Source organism: Neopsephotus bourkii, unplaced genomic scaffold (assembly GCF_033783945.1).
Source record: "Neopsephotus bourkii isolate Nb327-2 ecotype Australia unplaced genomic scaffold, CSIRO-AGI_Nbou_v1 NB_196, whole genome shotgun sequence".
NCBI classification, from domain to species: domain Eukaryota; kingdom Metazoa; phylum Chordata; class Aves; order Psittaciformes; family Psittacidae; genus Neopsephotus; species Neopsephotus bourkii.
The window spans coordinates 8,293,996-8,308,840 of record NW_026900709.1 but is presented as its reverse complement, the minus strand read 5'-3'; the positions used below and the strand labels follow the sequence as shown (position 1 = coordinate 8,308,840).

Below are 14,845 nucleotides of genomic sequence, written 5' to 3'. Positions count from 1 at the left end.
ATGAAGCCATTTTATTTAGTGAGCCTTCTGTTAAGGAAGCTGCCTAGGTAGATAAATGCTTTCCTTACTAACACAGGCCTTTCCAAAACAAAGCACACTGTTCCTTGCACATGCTGCTTACTCTGAACCAAATCTCAGCAACAAAAATCTTTCCAGGGAGGAGGGGTAGCATTTCCAAGGAAGCCGCCCTGTCAACAACACTGTCAGTGTGTCTTGGTTTTCTTGCTCTGGACTGCCTGGGCATAGGAATCAGATCATCTTCTCCAGCCCTGCCTCCCAACCAGTGCTACATGAGTAGCCTTATCCTCAAGAGGTGAGAAGCTGGAACGAGTTTCAATCATGACTAGCAAATTATATGGATTGTTGCTGGTTTCCTTTTTATATTATTTGTGTATCTACATTTTATAGAGAAAACTGTTCCTGAGCCTGTTAACTAATCTGGGAACAATGTTTGCAGAGCCCACTGCTAAGAATGCAGATTGTTAACAGTACAAGTACTGTTTATCATAGCTAGATCAGGAAGTATGTTTGGAGATCTACACTAACAGTCAGTTTACTTACTACCAATGCACACTGTCCTCACACACATAACTTTGTCAGTGTACTCTGCTCTTTGCAGCTTGTTGCAAATTATCTCTGTTGCAAATTATCTAGTTAGGAACAATGACAGCAGTAACAACAGTCCTTTCACCTGGCAGTGATTTACCCCTGATATTTCTTGCCCCACTACGTGCTCCTACTAACATATAAATAAAACAAAACTACATACATATACCCAGAGCAACCTAAAGACTTTTCATCAAGCAATAGAGTTAGACAAGGTAGCATAAGCTCCAGATAGGATGGAAAAAATAACCTGAAGCTCAAGGTTTCAGGTTATTCACTTGAAAGCTTAGTAAAACTTAAGTGCAAACTGAAGCGAATTCCAAGTGGAAAGGAAGTATATTTCAATATTTTTCATTATTTACTAGATGTTAATTTTGCACAGTCTGATTAAGGATTTTCAACATTTGCAGGGTGCAACTTGAGAGCACATACACTGTTGATATGGACCACTTGCGGAAGACTCCTTCTTCCATTATGTGAAAAGCAACTTGTGCTACCTCAGTGCTCTATATAGGACTATGTTCACTTAGTGAAAACCTCTTTTCCAGCAGTCCTTAGTGCCCACATATGGACTAAGTACCCACATATTCCATTCCAGATGAATGGAAAATACCTTAACTTTCACAAAACCTATATAATATCTGCCTCCCCCACACCCCCCAAAAAAACCAAAAAAGAAAACCAAACCAAGACCCAACACCTTACTATCTCTGTACTACCAAAATATAAATATGTACTTGAAAGAATCTGCAATATTCACAGGGTTCCTCTAGATTCTGATCAGGCACCTTCAAGGTCTCCATGTCATGCTCGTCAACTGCAGATGTTGCTGCAAGTAGCCTTTTTATGGGCACAACTTTCCATAAATCTCTTCTGTGCTCTCACAGAGGTTTTGCAAAACAGATTTAAACATAATCATACAAAGCTGATACTGTTCATCAAGCTTTGGCCTCAAACAGCTATTTTCACTTACCCAGCTATTTTCCTAATGTACATTCTATCATAATTCTGTAACTCTGTTCAGGAAATACTTAGACACATTTTATTAGCCAAGTTGATGGAAGAAAAGAAGGGCATCCTAGATTATGGACAACAACAATCTCAACAAAGTCCATAGAGTCTTGAAAATTATCAGCTCTGTTTTTCAAAGCAGAAAGCTTGCCCGGAGTTTCCTGGATCTTGCTGGTCCTCACATTAATATTGACTGTATAGCGAAACAATCGTTTACCTAGAAGAATTCTTATATCTCTTGTCGTGTGAAGCTTTGTGTTTTCAAAGGCTGTCAACAGCCCAGTAAAACTGGTCTATACATATCAGTAATTTACAGAATAGTAAACCTGAGAAATTATCTCTTTGATAGCACTGTACTCCAAAACAATATACCAAAAAATTGATGTACCAAAATCAAACAAGTTAGTTATATGTACCTGGAAATGGCAGACTTCCAGATAACAAGTTCTCAATTTTTCCATATTGAATTACCTTACATGTAGACAGCCTAGGGCTGCTTGATTTCTGCAGACTGTAGCTAAGTGGTCTTTGGCACCCAATGTCTGCTATTAATACCAATCATCTCAAATTAGTGGCTTTGTCTTCTTGACCAGTCAGTATCAGTTGAACAATACCAAAAGAGGCAAACAATCATGTAAAGCTGCTCATGAAGAGACAATATTAGTTAAATCTCCTCAGCTTTCCCTTCTACCCAACAGTCAAATCATTCTCACAATAGAAGTATTGAAGCTTGTTTTTATTTACTGTTCTCCTAATGAGAATATGCATTTGCAATTTAGCACTAAATTAGAATTTAGCACAGCTCAGCAGTGTTTTTCTGTCTTGTCTGACACCTCTTCAAGGAAAACAATGCTGCTTTGGATGACAGACGAAAGACATGGCTGGCACTGGGTTCCAGCATACCATTTCCTGCAGTCATTATCAGATCATGTACAGCAAGACCAGCCACAACAGTGAAACACTACTGAAATATTCTAGGTGCTTACCTGAAAGCAACACAGACTGTGGACAAAATATTCCCAAATGGCATTCACTTAACATGGATCAAGGTTATAAACTGCTTTCAACAATTACCATGAATCATTACACTCAGAAACCTAACTCCAGAAAATTTTCAGATATGGCTTATGAAGTAAGATGCTGATGTAAGTCTGCCCTATCAACCAGCAAATGAAGAATCACTTTTTGCCTTGCTTGGGTCTAATACATGCTGTGAATGCCCAAATTTTTAGATCCACTGGGTCATTTAAATAACTGCCTGCAGCATAGTCTCAAGAAGCATGCAATACTGGATTTTGCTCCATACAGTGGGGAACAGATAGCATTTCTAATAGCAAAGTACAACTTTCACATTTCTTAAGAAATGTGGCAGCACATACTACTTTGAATTGTTGATTTTGGCATTTAAATCAGGTGTCAGTATCAGTTATGATTACATGTGCAAGAATGTGCATTTCTAAATCAGACTCTAAAGATAAGCTGAGCAACACAGGGGCTTATTGTACAGGGCGTAAGATTTCCTCTCATCACCTGATCACCTACATCTCTTTACACCTCCTGGGAGAATGAAACAGGACCATCTAAACAATAAAGACATAAAAGATACGAATACAAGACAACTATGTATTTTTGTAGATTGAGGGAAATTAAAAAATAAAATTAATGGAAGGTTAGGGAGTAACCTATAAAAACTTTCCACCTTAGTATATCATACCTTCTACTGCTAATTCTTTCCATCTTTCTTTGTTTGCTTGTATGATCTTCATCAAGTTGGCCTTAAAGCTTGTTAGGTCTACAGTTGCTAGAGAATTTTCTGTGTGAGTCCCTCCGTCACTTGTACGTTTAAAACCAGGTCGTCTTTGTGCTTCAGCATTGCTTACTGCTCCCAAACTATTTTGGCTGCAGAAGGGAAAAACCCCTAAATTATTAACACTGTCAGGTAACTTTAATAGTACACAAACAGCTAACTTGAAAAAAATTCCCTATGACCTACATGCAATCAGTAACTTGAAATAATAGTTTTCACCAAAGAGTGGCTGAGATACAAGGTACTTCTTCAACTCATGAAGCTGTAACCCGGTACCGATTCTTACCAACTTTTTCCCAGGGAATTCTTGAAACAAATGCAATAGCTGAAAATACATTACTTGTAAGTTGTTCCTTGAAAGAACGTTTATATAGCTATTTAGCTTCTTAGCTGTATTTTTTAACAGTGAATGGTATCTTTGGGGCTAACGTTAAAGACATCTGAAAGTAATTGCTTTATCCTGAACCTCACTTGAGGAGGCTTTGCTGGATCATAAGACTTTGTTCATCTACCTCTAAGTCAGGAACATCAACTGAAAATGAAGTCTGGAGCTATTAATCATTTGCAGCTGCTAATCACTAATTTGTGACGAAGAGAGTAGGTAAACAAATTTGTTAGCAAAGCCTTAGTTTAGCACTGTCCTCCAAACCACTAAGAACACTGTCATAATTACCTATTTCTAGTAACTTCTACTTACTTCTAGTAACCAAAATACATGTAAACTCATGATGAGAAGAGTTAACTCATTTTACAGTTAAATTCTAACTGATGCACAGCAAGTGAAAAATTGCCCTGAGCAGTTATCATATTAGTAGCCTCGGTGAAAGCTCGAATTACAGTTTTAAAATGAAAAAAAATGCAGTAAGAGGCACTATTTGTAAGAGCAGCATCTGATTACTGAACAATGCTTTCAACATGGAGTCACTCAGGTAACAGTCTCTGTCACAGCAAGTTTGTTTTACAGGTAACTTCTATAAAGATGCAAAAATTAGGAGCTTGATGGGCAACCCCAACCCCCCCCCCCCACACACACATCTCAATTATACTGTATTTAGATCTCTCAAGTGGACTGTAAGTGGAATCCATTTTGTCTCAAGGGTATATATCAAATAATACTGATTTGGAAAGGTGAAGAAGAAAAGTGACCTACAGCATCATAAGAAACAGGAAAGGTGAAACCACCTTCACCACCTCCGCTTCCAAATGTCCCTGAGAAAGAATGACTTTTGCTACTGTCAATTAAAATTATACTGAAAATGGATCAAGATAAGAGAACCAGGAACTCCAATAATTTACTGCAAAGCTTATAGTCAAAGGAAAAAAAATGTTATTAGATATGCTGTAGAAAATCAACTTTATATTTTACACATGTGTATTCTGCTCGTTATTGTGCTTTTGCTTTTTTATATGCACAACTGTCCAGTCAATGGAGTAATAGCATACTGCAAATACAACATGAAACCACATGGTGGCAATACCGTACAGCTATTTGTTACTTTTCCAACTGCTAAAATAATCTCAATAATTCTGAGAATGACATTATTATGTTAATTTATGTTAATTCAATAACTAAGCAGTGCATTCATACCTGGGTGCCCCAAGTGAAGGACTTTCAGATTTTGACGCTTCCTCTATAAGAGGCATAACAATTTTCTCCATTGAGTCCGTAAGAAGAGAAAATGTTGGTTCTACTATGAAATCAATGAAACCTAAAGAAGATAAAGAGAGAAAAACAGATTTTACATTTCCACAGCTCTCAATTCTAAAAAAAAACCCTGGATATCAAGCTGATTTTCTGACTGTAGTCCTGATTCAATATACTAGATACCAGCAGTATAATCTTGACGAAAAAAAGCACAAGTAAAAACAAAGCACTTGAAGCTGTATAAATGTAACTAGATATTAATAATTACAGCTTTTGATTCCTTTTTCTTGTAAATTTTATGCACTGCAGAGCACACCTACCATTTGGAATGAATAGAAGGGAATCTACCATTGAGTCAGGGGGCTAGAAGTCATACTGTCTCTTTTGCTATTCGGAGCTTCTTGCCAAGGAGTTAATATTTCAAATTGCTGTTTGTTATTCTGTGGAGGTAAAGTGTTATTTCACAGTGTGTAGGAGTGTTCTGTCAAATCAGTGAAGAGAACAAGTAATATCCTTAGAAGACAGCGTTCATCCCACAGTTCTGAGATGTCAGCTCCGAACAATGTCTTTTACATTTTAAAGTGCTCATCAAGGTATGGAATGACACAGTGAGAGAATGAAGCATTATTCTCTGCTAAGCACTTAACAGAAAAAAAAAAAAAAGCTAAAACACAAGCTAGCAATGGATTTCCAGATGTCTTCATACTCTAACCATACAACATAGCACAAAGGTGAGCAACAGTGCTTCAGCCCAGGATCCAGCTTCCCTCCTGCTATAGGTATGATATGATGCTCAAGCACATTGCCTTTCAAGTCCCAGTGAAATGGAATAAAGGATATTTTGAGTGACAAGATCAGGCACAATGACATGATTCAATTCAAGGGTAAGACTGTCACCTATAGAATATCTTCCTAAATACTCTGTTCACTCATGTAAAAAGTACAGCTGTTGGTAGGACCTACTACTTTACCCAGTATGCTTCTAGGGTATGTCCTTGTAACTAGCCCTTGTGATCTATACCAGTTTTATTTCATTATTATTGCTGATGGAAATGGAGATAGAGAGAACCAAGAACCACATTTCTGAAAATGGAAAGCTGAAGTTTGGCCACTCTTGACCAAAATGCAATTAGGACTGACAGAAACAGAATGCTGTGGTTCTTGTCAATTCAAGAAGGCTTGACCCTGCCACACTGACAATCTTAATTGCAGTTTAGATATCTAATGTATTGATTAGCTTTAAGTTGAAATTCATCTACAAAATAGTACCCAGCTTTCAGATTATAGAAGAGACAGACCTGTAAGTTCTTGAGCAAGAGTCAAACTGTCTGAGGACATGATCTACCAAACCCTAAATTGTGTACAGTAAACGTTGGGTTCACATCCGGTACTTTGGTTAATCCCTCTATTACCCTTCTTTGGCATCACACATGCTGAAATTACTTCATGTTCTTTTGAAACCAGCACATTTCTGCTGTAAAAGCATATGAGTTTGGTAAACAGTTGCAAAGATATACCTTCTATGTAACAGGATTTGGAACATCTGCAATTCACAGATGTATAGGAAATGCCCACATGATTTTACATGCTCCTACACATGCAAGATAAAGAAAAACACAACTTGTCATTACCTATTTGGGACTGAGCAACCAAAGTAGACTTGCGGTCACAGAGTGGGGAAAATTGGAGACCTAAAGCAGCCTCCTTGTCTCCCTGCAAACAACAATATTTAATATTACAATCACATATTTGACAGAGGGAGAGACAAAGGAATCTGAACATTCCAGTATTTATTCAACAGATTACTTTGTTCACTTATATTCCTAAATAAAAACAAGCCACAGGCAAAAGAAAACCCCTCATGTTTTATCTTTAAATTTTCAGGAAAAATTAAAGTCGAACTCTAACTTATATTCAGCAACTTTTATCTAAAGGAACTTACTGCAAGCAAGCTCCCCTCCAGAACAAGGCACCTACTGATGAGATTTAACATATATGAAGTCCTTCGGTATTCACAGGTTAGTCCTGCTGACCCCAGATGTAATGGGATTGGAGAGATTTAAACACATTTGCAAAATGTTTCCTTCTGCCACATTGGTTTACCACATACTTCAATGGATTTCCATGGGACAAGGGCATGACCTGACTAGAACTCATTCTCACTAGCAGGCATAGGTCTCTTCTGCTGAAGCCATAGAAAAGAAGCAGCTCAATTTCATTACAACAATGATTTGTACAACCTACTTCTGAGAATATTTCACACCTAACACATTAAAAGAAGGTTTTGTCATAACAGTCCTAACAGACCAGAGGGTGTTATCTCCATTTTCAGTATGTTAGACATTCAAGTCAGCAACTGACTTGCTAAAGCCCAAAAAGAAAGTCTAGTGGCTCAAATGCTGCTGATTGCAGGTGGGCTGGACTAGTTGACCTTTGAAGTTCCCTTCCAACCCAAACTATTCTATGATTCTATAAAAAACCTGAAGAGGCATCAGTCAAAGGAAGCTATAATTTATGTTGCCGGAGAAGCCTAGTCCCCAGAAACATTGACGTTACAGATATAGGAAAACTCAGCCTTTCAAGTAAAATGAATCAACATATTACATCAGACATGGAGACTGCTGTTTCATGACTGCTCAGTGGGGAGCAGTACCTGAATACACCATTTTCCCAAAGATCTCATGAGAAGCTGATTCATGAAGGGGGCAGTATCAACATTCCTTAGCCTTTTTATCATGTGTCATTGAACTAGACTTGGGGAAAGTTTAAAACTGTAATACCAATAAATGCACTTCAGCCACAAGAACAGATGTAGCTCACAGATTGTGTTTCATGTGGAAATGGAGAGTTTTATCATTATGGCCTTTAAATTTTACACGTAAGTGTTGATAATTTGATTTCAGAGTATAGATGAACACATGAATACTTACTACTAGGAGCAGTACTAGTGGCATCTCCATGTAAATGTAGGAGCCATACTGTGATATAATATAAACTTGGATAGTTCTAATGACTTCAGCCATTGTTAAATACAGGATTTCTAAAACAATATGAATTGTCTAATCTTCCCTTAACTAGGTATTTAAAAAGAGAAAATTTGGCATATGAATCAGTTTGATTTTTTTTTCTGTTTTCAAGCAACTCTTTACCCAATCCTTAATTACTTTGCAATTAATACAATACATGATTAATACTTAAATGTCATATAAGTCTAAGTCTATAGTAATTGTAATAATGGACAGAGCACTGATATTTAAATTGATCATTAGACTTCCGTGAGTTTAAAATAAAGATCAGTAAGTAAAAAAAAAAAAACACTTTCCCAGGTGCTGAACTCTCTTGACAAATTCTCTTTATGTGCTTTTGGAGCTATTCACACTGAGAGCAGAAATTTAAAGGAACTGAGATACTTCTTTGAGTGTCTTGAACTATGTGTTTCTTTATTTTAAGGTTTCAAGATGGGTGGGTGTATTTCTATTTTAAACAAGTAGCTCATTTTTTTTTTGGCATTATAACACACTTTCTGTAGTTGTGGCTTTTAAGCTTAATGCATTGTTTGGCTTTTTTCAACTGTCACATTTTAATTGTTAGCTGCAGTTAGCTAAGTTTTTTGTCTAGGTGAATGTTCATTTCTGCTGGTGCACACTACTTTGAAAGCTGCCTGTTAAAGCAATGGTTTTGCATCATCAGTTTCAGACTCTGATGCTTTTCCCTGTAAAGCAGTAGAAGTAGTTGAATTACAATCTTTTAAGAAAAGAAGAAGATGAATTAGTGTGAGGTGTCCCTGCCCATGGCAGAGGGGTTGGAACTAGATGACCTTAAGGTCCTTTCCAACCCTAACTATTCTATGATTCTATGATTTGGATACATTTGGAGTACTTCATCTTGGTTGAAAGAGATTTGGAAATCCCAGAGGTTTTCACCACATGCTTGTATCGGCAGACCAGAGGATGCACAATCAAGCCAGTATATAATAGGAAGCAGGAGACCTACTGTGTCTCCACTGCTCAGTGCGTCTATATACGTACTGTTAGTTGATCATACTTTACATTTGTTGGAACTACTCCACACACACAGTGTTCTTAGTATCATGTATAAAGAGGGATTCAGTTCCTTGCACGCTCCTCTACAGCCTGAAAGACTTCCATATTGCTAAGCTGCAGACATATATACATGGTGATTTGATTCTATTGTTAAATGCCTTCTCAAGTGTTTGTGCAGCTTATTTGGGATCCAGTTACTTCTAAAGAAAGGATAAAGAAATAATTCAAACATTAGCTGATACTATGCACTCAATGACCAGTGTGATACTGTTTACTGCTAGTGCTATATTCGCTAGACTGGACACATTGCCTCACTGTCCCATGGGCTCTGTCTAGTCTGTGTGTCTAAATTGTTTTTACAGTTGGTCATTCCTGACCTTTTCAAGTAATATGTATCTGTGGTAATCTGCTCCTCCTTTTTCTTCTCAAGTACAAAATCCTCATAATTTCCATCTACAGAAGCAAACACAAACTCATGACTCTACTCAGTATTTCCACAAAACTCAGTCCATTCATTATTTACACTAAGGAACTCTGTACAAAGCCCAGAGTCAAGGCTGTTCTGATGCTCCCTGCTGAGAATTCTTATAAAGGACCTCTAAGAACCAAGCAAGAACCTCCTTGGGCAGATGGGCCTAATAACCTTATACTGACATACTGACTTTTTTATTTTCTGACACCTTTTTCCCATCTGATTTGAAAATGGCAGCATAAAGCAAAATACAATAAACCTGAGCAAGACATACACTGTTCCATTATCTGTATTCACCATTTTTTAAACCATTTTTAACTGTAGAAACTGGATAACACTTAAACTGGATATGGATTATTTATTATATTCAGTAACTGTTATGTTCAAAATGTGCATGGGCACAAATATTCATTACAGGGAGAGTATTGCTTTGGAGAGATGTGGGTTCTTTCACCTGCTGATATGAGTAAAAAAATGGCAACAGTGACACCAACACCTACTGGGCTTTCTCTCTGAATTCAGTATCTCACAGAAATTAAGACTTTCACAAAGGTGTGTCTTCTTTTTTGTTTTAGGATACATGGACACAATATTAACAGGATGATACTGCCTGCCCTCTGGCTTTCAATTAGGCTGTTATGAAAGCAAAATCTTCAGATCTATGTGGCACATGCATGGGCAAGTACTGCAAGGAAAAGAAATAGGAGGGCTTTCTGAAATATGAAATGGAGACAACTTTTTCCCTTCTTTGCTGAAAATGAATTCTTCCTATTTTCAAGCCCCTCATCATACCCTAGTGCTTCTTTTTTAACTCAAAGCATATATAAATCTCTCTCTACAGAATGAAAACAGCTTGACAAGTTATGTTATAACTGAAAGAAAAAAAACCTGCTACAACTCAGAATCCTGGTATCAGCTGAAATAGATATAGAACCATAACAATTTAATCTTATTCATGCACATATCAATTGAATTAATGTCAGTGACATGTGTGAAGAGTATAGAATATATCCTACTGACTATGCTTGTCAATCACAACCAACAACATTCTTGCTGGCAGACTTACAGAAAGATTTACTTGTGTAACCATTGCTTCTTGAACTAGACTTATTAAAGGATTTTAAAAATGGCACCTGTCGAAAAAATTCTTCCATCAGGGCCATGGTCCACCGGTAGTGCAGTTCCCAGGATTTTGCTGGATGGCTTATGTCTGCTGCATGTAGAATCAAAGACATGGCTTTGGCTTTGTCTACCCTGTCAATTCAAGGACATGCTCCAATTATCTCAAAACAAAAGCAACTATTTAAATTCTTTTCTTGTACATGAGCTCATTGAAAAACTATAGATAAGGAACAGAATGGAAAATAACCTACCCCTCTGTCTGCTGGAGAGTATGTCGCATCGTCTTAATTTGTTGAAAATGACCTGACATATCTGTAGACAAGACCATCTCAATGACCAAGCTACGCAATTCCCTATGAATAATTAAAAGTAAAATGACCGATTACATTTAATTTATACGTTTGTTTAAGCAGTACTTGTTAATTTATAACTTTTTAAACAACATCACAGGGTTTATTACATTTTAAAAAGCATTTAAATAAATCATTAACAACTTAAATGTTGTATCCTAAAGCAATTCTGCGAAACCAATGTATTTCAGAAAAGGCACGCTGCAATAATTATTTCAGAGTCACGCTGTTTTGTAATTCCTCTTTTCTAGTGCATAAACTAAAATCACATGCAGGTCTGTCATCCATTAGAAGTCTTGCCTTATTTTTCCAGCAGTATTAAAAAAAACGGTCTTACCACCATACAGAGGGTATATTTGTGTATTTTATTACTGGCCTCATATTAGTGCAGAGCAGGCATAATGCTAAACCTATGAAGCAGGCTATGGAAAACTCAGAAGAACAAGAAAGAGGTATGACACCTGAAACCCTTATCAACATTACACCAATACATGAACATTATGACAAACTACCCTTCATGTAAAAAATACCTTATGCTTATTTCATAAATAAAAACAAGTTTGGGATTTATAATTTATCTATATCTTGGTATTGTGATCAGAGATGCTGGCTTGTCAATCAGCTATTAAATGAATATGAAATAGTAAAACATGAATCATGTAAGAAAGTGCATTAATTCTGATTGCATATGAATGTACATTGACTTTTGTCAACAGTAATTACTGATTTGGAAATTCTTCCCTTAGTGTAGGAGGGCTGTATACAGACCATGTAGGAGTCTGCTGGGTCTTTATTTACATGTTTTTATACATGGCCTAGGAGGATTTATGTGCAAGTGTTGCTTATATGTATCCTGGGGACAATTCATCACATTAAGTCTTTTATTATGTAGCATATACCTTCATGCGCACAATCCGAACCTTAAGAATGTCCAAGTATCACTTATAACATTAGAATCCTGCTTTGGTCATTCTCACTGACCTTTCAGATTGTGTTCATGTCTTGAATTTACCTAACAAATATGTTTCTTGAAAGGACTGTTTTAAAGAGGTAAATTGCAGTTTTCTTCAGGGCTCTTAGAGTCGTTTATTATAAAAACTATGAAGACTGTTGTTGAGCTAGTACTCCTCATTGATTTCTGTGTATTTAGCCCTGATTTGCTTTGATATAACTGGTTAAAGACTCAATCCTCTCACTTCTACTCAATAATATGCAGCCATAGCAACCTGTGTTTAGAAAATGCCTTACCTTATCTGTCCTCACAATAAGATACTAATTAATTTGCATCCCAACTGTTCCTCCTCCACAGTGCTTTGAAACTGTACCCTTCAAACACAGCCAAACCCATTTAATAAAGAAAAAAAAGCAAAAAAAAAAAGGAACAAACAGCTAAAACTGCATAGACACTGAGACCTCTGCACTGCTAAACCTCGTTGTTTGTTAAGACTGAAGTAATTACCACTTCCCCATTCTATAGGAGATTTTCCTAGGAACTTTCGATGTCTGAACTTTTAAGAGTAATGAGAAGTAAGTTCACAAGACATACAGAGAAGCTACACGCTGCTTTCAGTTTATTCATACTGTTGCAGCAGCACACAAACTAATTCTTACCTTCATCACCTGAATAAGGATCAAATAATGTAACACTGTTCTCCTCACACACTTCTGAAGAGTTCAGGCCAATAAAAAAAGCTGTTTAAGAGGTAAGGAGAGGCTCTCCACCTACAGTCTGAAGTTTCTTCCTGCCAGCACTCCCATCCATCATCAACAGAGCGATGGAAAATTGAGAACTGACAGGGAAATACTATATTTGTAGCTTTACTAGAGCTACGAATGCTCAGTCTACTACCACTGCATAGAAGATTACTCTTGGACTTAAACCACTCCTAAATTGTTTCCAAGGGAAAAAAAGAACATCTCAGTTTTGATATTGAAGGAGACCTCAGCTGGTCTCATAGGTAACTCCTGGACAGAAATCTCTGCCCACTTCATTAAGCAGTACACATCTATACGTATTGAGATAATACAGTTAGCATTGCTTATGCTACTGTAGCAAACAGATATATAGGTCTTGTCATCTTTAGTTCTATGATGGGAAGTGGTAACTGTAACTGTATTCAGATACAGTGTATAGTGGTTTTTGGGGGCCCACAATTGGAAGATGTCCGATTTTGAGTATTCAATCTTCTTTTTTCATAAGTAAACTTTCATACCCTGTACTGTTATCCTTTCTTAACCCTCCTATATCCATCTGTCCTATGGATAGGATATGGATATAAAAAATATATACTATAAAAAATAGGTACAAGATGATGTGAAAAAATTACATGAATGATGCTGTAATAAACAAGAGACAAGGAGTGGCTCTTGAATTTCCTGGAAAAGTAGGTAAGCAATAAACAGAAACTAGCTTTACCTGGATTTGTCAATGTCAAAGACATTTAGTCTGTTGGAAATTAATGGGAAAAAAAATGCAGGAACAGGATCAGATGAGCAAAAGGAAGTTGAGAAGTGAAGACGTAAGGTTCATCTTGCAAGTTGTTGTGATCCTGCTTTCCTCAAACAGAAGAATCCCAAGGGAATTTGTGAATGAACAGCTGTTCATTATGCACTGTATATAAAGCATGTTTTTTATGAGTCTGTTTTAGTATCATCAGGCAATATATATCAATAATCAGTCTGCCATATGACTGGAATGATTTGAGGCGTTAATACCATCTGATCATCTACAACTGTTGGTGTAACATATAGGCTGCTAGAACACTAGAAACCTGGTAAATTAAAGGAGAAAGGGGAACAAAATGGATTCCCCTTTAGTTATTTAGGGGCACTATGCGAGAGACAAGACAATATGAAAAACTGGAATATATTTTCAGAGTTGAGAAAAAGAGTGAGAAATGACTATGAATGTCACATGCATTATCCACAAAGGACCTCATAATCAGAATGTTGGCAGTACTTTCCTCCTCAGACCCAAACCCTATGTTTTAAGCTTAATTGAAGCTGACAGTTTATTAGTGCATTTATCTTCTTAACGTTAACATGTAGAAAAGAAAATGTAATACTATGAAGCCGTTCTCAGTCATCTTGCTTCATCTTGCTGAAATAATTAGCAGAACCACAGTTTAAATAGGCAGTGGTGTTAAATTTTTAGAAAATGAAATTCCTGCAACTCAAGAAAACAGATCTGACAGTAGTCAAGAAATTAATCAGTGCCAGGAAGTACATTAAAAAAGTTGAAGGCATTATCATTTCCATTTACTGCCAATTTGATTCAGTGCAACCTTCAAAACTGTTAGTTTAACAGCATGATTTTCAGTATAGACCCAAAAGTTAGCTGTAGTAATAATTAGAAAATTGAAGAGCTTTGTTAAAGTGGCTAACAGATCTGTCATTGCACCAATTAACAACTGTGTCTGATTACGGGTAACAGGAATTTTTTTATATTAAAAATGAATAACAGAAAACCATCATTTCCACAACCAACCCTCTAAATTAAAAGTCTCAAACTTCAACAGGTGATGCAGGTTCTCAGACTGGCACTTTGGAATTTACTGGTTTGTTTGAAAGTACAGACTGAAGTTGCATAGCTAAGAGACAAAATATGGAACTGAGTGTCCTAATTTAGTTGCTTTATCTTATCTGTCCATTCATATACCTCTTCTAAATTTTACTGAATAGCCCCAGCAAGAGACAATAAATTACTTTCTCTGGTTGCCAAATCCCACCAACCTCAAATGGCTGCATATAACAGTGGACTGCAGCTATGCAGCCACTCTACAAAAAAAA

At 36.8% G+C, this 14,845-nt stretch overlaps 1 protein-coding gene across 7 annotated transcripts in view; it reads right to left on the bottom strand.

The window, feature by feature from the left end:
• Positions 1 to 14,845, bottom strand: part of PDE1A (phosphodiesterase 1A) — a 223,382-nt gene that overhangs the window by 24,079 nt on the left and 184,458 nt on the right. For all 7 annotated transcript variants that reach the window (XM_061379068.1, XM_061379079.1, XM_061379057.1 and 4 more), the window contains 5 exons: positions 10,958 to 11,059; positions 10,718 to 10,838; positions 6,701 to 6,782; positions 5,013 to 5,133; positions 3,332 to 3,516 (listed from right to left, as the gene is read on the bottom strand). In XM_061379068.1, the coding sequence (XP_061235052.1) occupies positions 3,332 to 3,516; positions 5,013 to 5,133; positions 6,701 to 6,782; positions 10,718 to 10,838; positions 10,958 to 11,059 (611 nt within the window). The remainder of the gene's footprint in view (positions 1 to 3,331; positions 3,517 to 5,012; positions 5,134 to 6,700; positions 6,783 to 10,717; positions 10,839 to 10,957; positions 11,060 to 14,845) is intronic.